The 10101-nt window shown below is 39.9% G+C and overlaps 1 protein-coding gene across 2 annotated transcripts; it reads left to right on the top strand.

Moving 5' to 3' along the window:
* The first annotated feature begins 1976 nt into the window (after positions 1–1976).
* LOC135542513 (CCR4-NOT transcription complex subunit 9) lies at positions 1977–9863 on the top strand. 2 transcript variants are annotated; one of them, XM_064969527.1, is made up of 8 exons: positions 1977–2109; positions 2574–2753; positions 2869–2984; positions 3108–3217; positions 3400–3509; positions 7775–7873; positions 7992–8083; positions 8332–9863. In XM_064969527.1, exons 1-8 carry the CDS (start codon positions 2092–2094, stop codon positions 8498–8500), a joined length of 894 nt encoding a protein of 297 aa, XP_064825599.1. In that variant the 5' UTR covers positions 1977–2091; the 3' UTR covers positions 8501–9863. The 2 variants fall into 2 exon arrangements, with proteins under 2 accessions (XP_064825599.1, XP_064825598.1); XM_064969526.1 differs by having other exon boundaries at positions 7992–8082; positions 8319–9863.
* Positions 9864–10101: the final 238 nt, after the last annotated feature.

Raw genomic sequence — 10101 nt, forward strand, 5'->3', positions numbered from 1 at the left:
TGAATCATTAACTTGCTCTATTGTCCTCTTATCTAGGGCAGCTGGCAGTGATTCCCAGGCTGCTCTAGTCTAATATTTACCAGGACCTGGTGCGGATGGTGCCAGCCTCCCATGCAACATTCACAGACACAAATCCCTGATTCACCATAGGTTATACTTAAAAACTGGAGCACCAGATGTGAAGGAATAAATCCAGTATGATCAAAGGAAGTATCCAAGCTGACAGACGGATAGCTGGTGAACTCTCCACTCTAGCTGTTACCTCTGCTTTCTCACCACAGCCATAGTAAACACTTGGCTAAATCCTATTAGATGATATCTCAGGATCAGAGATGGCAATTTCAATAATTATGATTGAAATGTGAAGTGGTGCACAGATCTAGCCCCACCACCGCATTACGATATTGCATTCATTGTGTTTTCATCTCTTGTATTTATGGTATGCAGAGTGTCTGAACATTTTGGTACCAGTAACACTGTTTCCTAAATAGTACACAAAATATGCACCATCACCAAAATGATTGTTAAATCTGAATCAAAGAGCTTCATGTTGGTTATTATTAGCTATGGCAGTAGTGACTCTTTTATAGCCTCTGTGACCTTTGATCCAAAGGATTAAACAGTCTATAATGCTCAAACATACTCAGCAGTCAACATTGATCTAGGTGATCAAAACATTACTCAGCTAAGTAGCAGTCAAGCAGGCCGATTCTTATTATCCACATTGACAGGTCAACTAGTTTGTTTTTATACAAGATGTATCCTACTGCTTTGGTCTTGTTACGCTGAAGATGCAACCACTGAGGCTATAGGCTGTGCTATCCAGACCAGTGTTTCTGAAACCTTTTTCTGGGCTGGGGACTGTGTTCTAGCCAACTGTTGAAGGATTAACTAACATCAATTAATGAACACTTGTCTATAGTTGCATCACATCATCCTCCCCCAAAACAAACAAATACAGTTGGCTGGACTGGTTAATGAGTAATACTACAGAGGGGATCTGGATGGATTGAGCTGCTTTTTTAGAACTGGGCACTAAACAGACAAATATTTGAGCGTTTATTGGTGCAGTGGAACACTCCTCCTACTACCTGGTCCTATTGGCATACATTAACTTCAATGCCTATGAATAAAAACAGATATTTGTTGAAATAAAATGAAAGTCTAACTCCTTGTTTCACTCTGTGATCAACTCAAACTTTAGTTGCTCAATATGTAGGATGCAGATCATCCGAAAAGGGTGTTCATGTTATGTACACACTTCACAATTGTGAGTATAAATAAAATGTATAGTATCAAAAACTACCACTCTATTTTTATCAATGTAGCTAAGGTTTATATTTATGCATGTAGTAATGGGAGTGTGGCTCAGTTGAGAGAATGTGGATCAACACCCTTTTTTATGGGCCTCAAAGTCAAAACGCACAAAAATGACAACCATGAAATACACCAGTAGATGTAAAGTACTCCACAAATTCCTATATAATTAGATTAAATATGAATTTCATTATTTTGGCTGTGTTGGAGAGCTTCAAATCCATGAAGCATTGTAGGTCAATTGTGACCTTTTTCAAATGCAACCTTTATTTAACTAGGCAAGTCACTTAATTAAGAACAAATTCTTATTTACATTGACGGCCTAGACAAGCCAAACCCTAACCAGGACAACTCTGGGACAATTGTGCGCCACCATATGAGACTCCCAAACAAGGCCGGTTGTGATACAGCCTGGAATCGAAACAGAGTCTGTAGTGACGCCACTAGCACTGAGATGCAGTGCCTCTCGGGATCACGACTGATTGCATTATCTATAAATAATAATCATAATAATCATTATTTGTAGAACTGTCATTCGGTAGTCGCCCACTGTCGGCTGCAATGTCGAACAAGTGCATAATATTGAAGTCTGGTCCAAAACAGAAAAAGGCGGAAATAGTCACGACACTTTCCCAGCGGAACACTTGAGGCACGTCTGAGTTGAAAGGTTGAACGCAGTTGCGCTCTCGCGAGATTCTTTGTCTGTTTTCACAACAGAAACATATTTTTATATTTTACGAAACTTGTTTCTAAAATATCCAAGCGCTGCATAGAATGTTGGCTACAGGAGCAGTAAGTACACAAACGATATTGCTAGCTTGCAAGCGTTATCTAGCTAGGTTAACAAGAGCTTACTACACAAGGCTTATTTTTTGTTTTTTTGCTATCACAAGGCCAATTACTGTCTTGACTTTGGCCGGTAGAGTTGCTATTAGCTAGCTAATGCTAAACTTATTACAAAGATGTTTCGAACCCCTCTTGTGGTAAACTGTTTGGATAATGCATACATTTGAATGAGCTAGTTATGGTAGCTATCTATGGTGGCGAACTATTTGGGGGAAAGTTACTGTATCCATGACAGTAACGTGAATTGACATATTGTTGACAGTTGTTAGCTACCGTTCGGTAGCCAGCCAGCTAGCTACCTAGCTAACTCATTCATTCATGAAGGTGGCTAGAAACCCATTGCTAGCCCTGTTGTTAATTCAAACACAATGTCAATTTAGCTCAATACTTCCACCTCTCCTGTAAAACAGGCTGTAACCACGGCTCTGGCCCAAGTGGATAGGGAAAAGATATACCAGTGGATCAACGAGTTGTCCAGCCCAGAGACACGCGAGAATGCCCTGCTGGAGCTCAGTAAAAAACGGGAGTCCGTGCCAGATTTGGCTCCAATGCTATGGCACTCCTGTGGGACTATAGCTGCTCTCCTGCAGGTAAGATTGTGGACGAGACTCACCGGCTAGTCTCCAGCAAGATGGAGCGTGGTTTTCCTCTGTGAGTGTGGCTCTTAACTTGATGATGACCCGCTTCATACTCTTTCATAAATAGGAAATAGTCAACATCTACCCCTCAATAAACCCCCCAACCCTCACCGCTCACCAGTCCAACAGAGTATGCAATGCATTAGCACTTCTGCAATGCGTGGCCTCTCATCCAGAGACAAGGTGGGTCCCTTGATTTCTCTCTCATCATGATTGAATTTAACAGTGCACTCATCCCAAAACAGTCAGTGTATTTTCTTCTATATGATGTGAAATGTGTAACTTGTGTACTGTTGTTTTTCACAGATCGGCATTTCTGGCAGCACACATTCCTCTATTCCTGTACCCCTTCTTACACACTGTCAGCAAAACAAGACCATTTGAGTACCTCCGACTCACCAGCCTCGGAGTCATCGGTAAATATCCTTTATATAATTTTTGTGCTTCTATTGCTATGATGCCTTGTCTCTGTCTTTTTTTCTCTCTATCTCACTCTCTGATGTTGTCATTGCCTAAGTAATGAAATTATCCAATTACTTTGACAATACAGTATGTGTCATGTATGTTTCTCTATAACATGTTCCTGTTTGATTGTCAGGTGCCTTGGTCAAAACAGATGAGCAGGAAGTGATCAACTTCCTGTTGACGACAGAAATCATTCCCCTGTGCCTTCGCATAATGGAGTCTGGCAGTGAGCTTTCCAAAACGGTATCTCTCGTTCTATAGCGCTCTGGTTCTGTAGCTCTCTCTGGTTCTGTAGCTCTCTCTGTTAGAGGTCGGCCGATTATGATTTTTCAATGCCGATACAGATTAATCGGCCAATTATTTATTTTTTTAATTTTTTAAACATTTTTTTAATTTGTAATAATGACAATTACAACAATACTGAATGAACACTTATTTTAACTTAATATAATACATCAATAAAATCAATTTATCCTCAAATAAATAATGAAACATTTTCAATTTGGTTTAAATAATGCAAAAACAAAGTGTTGGAGAATAAATTAAAAGTGCAATATGTGCCATGTAAAAAAGCTTACGTTTAAGTTCCTTGCTCAGAACATGAGAACAAATGAAAGCTGGTGGTTGCTTTTAACATGAGTCTTCAATATTCCCAGGTAAGAAGTTTTAGGTTGTAGTTATTATAGGAATTATAGGACTATTTCTCTCTATACAATTTGTATTTCATATACAGTGGGGCAAAAAAGTATTTAGTCAGCCACCAATTGTGCAAGTTCTCCGACTTAAAAAGATGAGGCCTGTAATTTTCATCATAGGTACACTTCAACTATGACAGACAAAATGAGAAAAAAATCCAGAAAATCACATTGTAGGATTTTTAATGGTTTTATTTGCAAATTATGGTGGAAAATAAGTATTTGGTCACCTACAAACAAGCAAGATTTCTGGCTCTCACAGACCTGTAACTTCTTCTTTAAGAGGCTCCTCTGTCCTCTAATACAGGTAATGAGTGATAACAAATTCAAACAGGTGCTATCAGTATAAAAGACACTTGACACATTGGAAAGAATTATCTTTTTGTTTTCTCATGATTTGGTTGGGTCTAATTGTGTTGCTGGCCTGGGGCTCTGTGGGGTCTGTTTGTGTTTGTGAGCAGAGCCCCAGGTGATGGCTTTGTTATGGAAGGTTTGGGAACCGCTTCCTTTTAGGTGGTTTTATAATTGAACAGCTCTTTTCTGGATTTTGATCATTTGCGGGTATTGGCCTAAATCTGCTCTGCATGCATTATTTGGTGTTTTATGTTGTACAAGGAGGATATTTTTGCAGAATTCTGCATGCAGTCTCAATTTGGTGTTTGTCCAATTTTGTAAATTCTTGGTTGGTGAGCGGACCCCAGACCTCACAACCATAAAGGGCAATAGGTTCTATAACTGATTCAAGTATTTTTTTAGCCAGATCCTAATTGGTATGTCGAATTTTACTTTCCTTTTGATGGCATAGAATGCCCTTCTTGACTTGTCTCTCAGATCGTCTCCAGCTTTGTGGAAGTTACCTGTGGTGCTGATGTTTAGGCCAAGGTATGTATAGTTCTTTTGTGTTCTAGATGGAATTTGTATTTGTGGTCCTGGTGACTGTACCTCTTTTGGAACACCAGTATTTTGGTCTGGTAGAATCTGTGCAGAAGATCTATGTGCTGCTGTAGGCCTTCCTTGGTTGGTGACAGATGCACTAGATCATCAGCAAACGGTAGACATTTGACTTCAGATTCTAGTAGGGTGAGTCCGGGTGAGGCAGACTGTTCTCGTGCCCTCGCCAATTCGTTGATATATATATGTTGAAAAGGGTGGGGCTTAAGCTGCGTCCATGTCTCACCCCACTGCCCTGTGGGAAGAAATGTGGGGTTTTTTTGGCCTATTTTAACCTCACAATTTTTGTTTGTGTACATGGATTTTATAATGTCATATTTTTTTCCCCCAACACCACCTCATGCCAAGTTGAGTCGAAGGCTTCGAAGGCAACAAAGCATGGGAAGACTTTGCCTTTGTTTTGGTTTGTTTGTCAATTAGGGTGTGCAGGGTGAATACGTGGTCTGTCTTACGATAATTTGGTAAAAAGACAATTTGACATTTTCTCAGTCCATTGTTTTCACTGAGGAAATGTATGAGTCTGCTGTTAATGACAAAAATATATAGGATTTTCCCAAGATTGTTGTTGACGCATATCCCACTGTATTTTGATGTCAAATTTGTCTCCACTTTTGTGGATTGCGGTGATCAGTCCTTGGTTCCAAATATTGGGGGAGATGCAAGCGCTAAGGTTGATGTTAAAGAGTTTTAGTATAGCCAATTGGAATTTGTCTGTATATTTTATCATTTCATTGAGGATACTATCAACACCACAGGCCTTTTTGGGTTGGAGGGTTTTTATTTTGTCTTGTAGTTCATTCAAGGTAATTTGAGAATCCAGTGGGTTCTGGTAGTCTTTGAATAGTTGATTATAAGATTTGATCATGTATATGTTTTTGGTGTTCTTTGTTATAGAGCCAAATAGATTGGAGAAGTGGTTTATCCATACATCTCCATTTTGGATAGATAATTCTTAGTGTTGTTGTTTGTTCAGCATTTTCCAATTTTTCCAGAAGTGGTTAGTCTTCAATTACGTTGAGCTGATCTCTGTCTCTTGCACGCTCTCTCTGTCGTTCTCTCTCTCTGTCTCTAAAGATAAATATATTTCAACTAGGGATGCACGATTTATTGGTGAACATATCGAAATCGGCCAATATTAGCTCAAATGCCAACAACGGCATCACCCTGATGTCTAGTTTAACGCCGACGTTAAAAACCGATGTCAAAGCTACCGTGCACACATATATAATGTAGGTACATGACGTAATAACGCCACGTACAATTTTACACGTGCAACGCAGCATTCCTAACCTAGCCCGCAATGTCTACTGTGTGGATCGAGCAGTCAATTGAAAGTGTAAGACAATTTCAGCGAGACAACTCAAAGGCGAAATCCATTAAAGCCAAGATAATGGCATTTATTGCCCTTGACAATCAACCATTCTCTGTCGTGGGTGATGTTGGCATTCACTGACTGGTCGAGCACCGGTACACACTACCAAGTGCGCTATTTTTGAGATGTTGTCCTACCAGAGTTACACAGTAATAGCGTCACTGCTATTAGCTTCACGACATACATACTATGGAATGCTGTTTGGGTCTTTGCGTGTGAAAAAAGATACAGTAGCACTGAAAGTTGTACAAAAAAAGTCTGCAAACAAGCAAACACTGGCCACGAACGATGTGTTTACAATACCGCGTTTGTAATAAAGCATAATTTGTTCGACCTCAACTTCTGGGGTAGCTAACTTTAGCTTGGTACCTAGCTAGCACCAATACAACCACCCTGAAAACAATGACCAGTAGAAACTACTATTATTACTATTATTCTTAGCTATGATTTAGGAATCCTTGTGAGTAAGTATTAGCTAGGTTGCCACTTGTTATTCGCCTATTGAAATTGAACTTCAGTTCATGAAAATAAATAGCTAGCTAGCTACTTAACCCTGTTTCCCAAAGCTAACGTTATAAGCAGCCAGCTCACTTCATCTGGCTAGTGAGGCTCGACCGGACCAGGTTAAGTGTCGTGAAGCAGCCACAATAAGGATTGGAATTTGCCGTTTTCCTTCAACATAAAAGTATGACATTGGCAGTGATGCAAATGAATATAAATTGTATTATGCCATACTTTTATTTCGAAGGCTAACCGCAAAGTCCACTATTGTGGTTAACCCTTATTGTGGTTGGCTTCACATAGATTGGTCTGATCACCATTAATCAAATAAGAACGGTCTCATAAATCAAGGTTATTTTAGATGACACCTAGCTAAATAGTTAGCAAGCTACTGAAACAGATTACGTCATGTTATTTGAAACATCAAATAGTGTTATGTGACGTGTATCTTTTTTGACACGCAAAGACCCAAACGGCGTTCTATAGAAATCCTTGTTGAGAATGAAACAAGTGAGCAACGAAACAGCACAGCAAGTAAGTGAAAGAAATTGGTTTTGATTATGTTTTACTGGTAATAGGGACCTACGTAAATGCCACCAAAATAACCTTTTGGTCTGTGTGTGTAACCTTTTATTTAACTATTATTTACAATGACGGCCTACCCTGGCCAAACCCGGATGACGCTGGACCAATTGTGCCCCGCCCTATGTGACTCCCAAACACGGTCGGATGTGATACAGCCTGGATTCGAACCAGAGATTGTAGTGATGCCTCTTGCACTGAGATGCAGTGGCTTAGACTGCTGCGTCCGTGTGTGTGTGTTAACTATTTAATTGTACTAGAATGCTTAAAAGGCCGCTAAAAATTTTAATACTGGTTATCGGTATTGTTTTTTTTTTTTTTGCATGGAAAATATCAGATATCGGTATCGGCCAAAAATGTCATATCGGTGCATCACTAATTTCAACCCTCATTTTTCTGTCCGACAGGTAGCAACTTTTATACTACAAAAAATCCTACTTGATGACACAGGGCTGGCATACATTTGCCAAACGTATGAACGCTTCTCCCATGTGGCCATGATACTTGTAAGTTCAAGGTTAACCAATATTAAAAATATTATACTTTTCTAGTCACTGGTTGCCTCCTGAATAATTTTTTAAATAATTTTAAAATATATATATATATTTTTTGTCTCTCTTTCAGGGCAAAATGGTTCTTCAGCTCTCCAAAGAGCCCTCTGCTCGTCTTTTGAAACATGTTGTCCGTTGTTACCTACGCCTGTCAGACAACTCCAGGTATTGAAATCAACTCTTCGACCCGCTGTTGCTTGTCTCATTTAGCCTGCGTTCGTTCCTCCAGTGTTTTTGAAGCAATTTTCAAGGAATTACTAAAAAAAAACATATTGGGGAAATGATGTTGGGCACTGAAAACAGTGGATGTGTTCATGGTCTTATCTGGATAGATAATAGATTCTGCTGATAGTGACTTACTCACTATCATAACTAACATGACTTTGTTTTTCTCACCTCTGCCCCCACACCAGAGCCCGAGAGGCCCTCCGTCAGTGTCTACCAGACCAGCTTAAAGATACCACGTTTGCCCAGGTCTTGAAAGACGACACCACCACCAAACGCTGGTTGGCACAGCTGGTGAAGAACTTACAGGAAGGCCAAGTCACAGACCCCAGGGGCATCCCTCTGCCCGCACAGTAGCTCTCCTCACTTCTCCAGCAGGGTTGCACAATTATGGTAACTTTCCCATGATTCCCAGGTTTACGAAGACTTTCCTGGAATCCGTGTGGAATAATCAGAAAATCTGGGAATTTTCCAAATGGGATTTATGTAAAACCTGGGTGTTTTGCCAAAGTTACTGGAATTTTGCAACCCTACTTACCATGCAGCTGCACTGAGTGATACCCACCAGCAAGGACCCAGCTTCCAGAGACCGGAAGAAGCCACCAGTTTGAATGACAGACTTGTCTCATAAAGGGCTGCATATTTTGTGAAGAAAGACTCTTTTGAATGAAAGAACTCTACTCAGCCGTTTTCTCACAGTATCTTTCACTCAGATCAAACTGTCTGCCCTATCTCCAGAAGTATATGGATGCGTTTTCACTTGTCCTCAAACTATTAGTTTTATATTTTTTCTCAAGGAAATTTTGGAGTCTTCACTAAGTGTTCTGAGATTGAAGTGTACGAAAATCTTACACCTTGACGTATGCGATACTGTTTGTGGCATACTTTCTCTTGTGTAATAACATATTACAAAGTAACTGCTTTGTAGTTACATGCATGTGTTATAGATATACACATCTCAAATAGGCTAGTGAATGGAAATCAACTGAAATCAAGCTGCTTCTGAGTTGTGTATATTACAGAGGTTGCTGCAAGGTAAACGTGTTGGCGTGCTTCAGTGTTAACAGATAAGGGACCCCCCCATTTGAGCCTTGGCCCTGTCTATCTGTGTGAAACCTGAGCTGCTGCAGTGCATTATTGATGCTCTGGAACCTGAGTGGAGACTTGGTCAGAAAAAATAAGTAAATGTTCTCAGTGCTAAACTGTAGAGGTAACTCCGGCCTCAACACAGCCTTGTTTCTCTGTCAGTGGCAAAGCAGGTAGCCTAGTGGTTAGAGCTTTGGGCCAGTAACTGAAAGGTCGCTCGGTCGAATCCCTGAGCTGACAAAGTATAAGTCTTTCATTCTGCCTGTGAACAAGGCAGTTAACCCACTGTTCCCTGGTAGGCTGTCATTGTAAATAAGAATTTGTTCTTAAATGACTTGCCTAGTTAAATAAAGGTAAAAAAAAAACATTTGAGTAATGCCTCTTCTCTTTAAACTCTCCTCCTCTGACCTGGCTTATTCATCATTTATAAAAACACTGACCTGATGTGCCAAGTGTGAGTGTACTGCATCTTTGATGAGTACGGTGTCTCCCTTTAGGTAATTGTCCCCTGTTCACTTGGGCTCATTGCAGCAGGTTTAGTTGTCTTTATCTTGAACAAATCCCGAATCATTTCAATATGTTAACATGTTTAAGTTCTGTTTTATAAGTCATTAAACAGTGTATACAAAATAAACTCAATGATGTGTAGTATACTGTATATACAGTAGAGTACTGTTGGTAACATGGGGTTAGTCATTTATGGAAAAGTATGACCCCAGTTGTTCAGTTTGGGGCACCTACATAGCCTTTCACCTCATTTATGAATGAATAGTGCCTTTTTATATTTATCAAAAGAAGACCTAAAATGTGTAGCTGAAGCTTAAAGTAATAACATACTTTTTGATCTGGGCTGTTGGCTCAGGTACTTGATC

The sequence above is a fragment of the Oncorhynchus masou genome, chromosome 6 (assembly GCF_036934945.1).
Source record: "Oncorhynchus masou masou isolate Uvic2021 chromosome 6, UVic_Omas_1.1, whole genome shotgun sequence".
NCBI lineage: Eukaryota > Metazoa > Chordata > Actinopteri > Salmoniformes > Salmonidae > Oncorhynchus > Oncorhynchus masou.

What these genes read in the sequence shown, in the direction of transcription:
- LOC135542513 (XM_064969526.1), top strand. An exon ending in CTATAGCTGCTCTCCTGCAG is followed by an intron (nt 2,754 to 2,868) that starts GTAAGATTGTGG and finishes TTTCATAAATAG; the next exon opens with GAAATAGTCAACATCTACCC. An exon ending in ACGCCTGTCAGACAACTCCA is followed by an intron (nt 8,083 to 8,318) that starts GGTATTGAAATC and finishes TTTCTCACCTCT; the next exon opens with GCCCCCACACCAGAGCCCGA.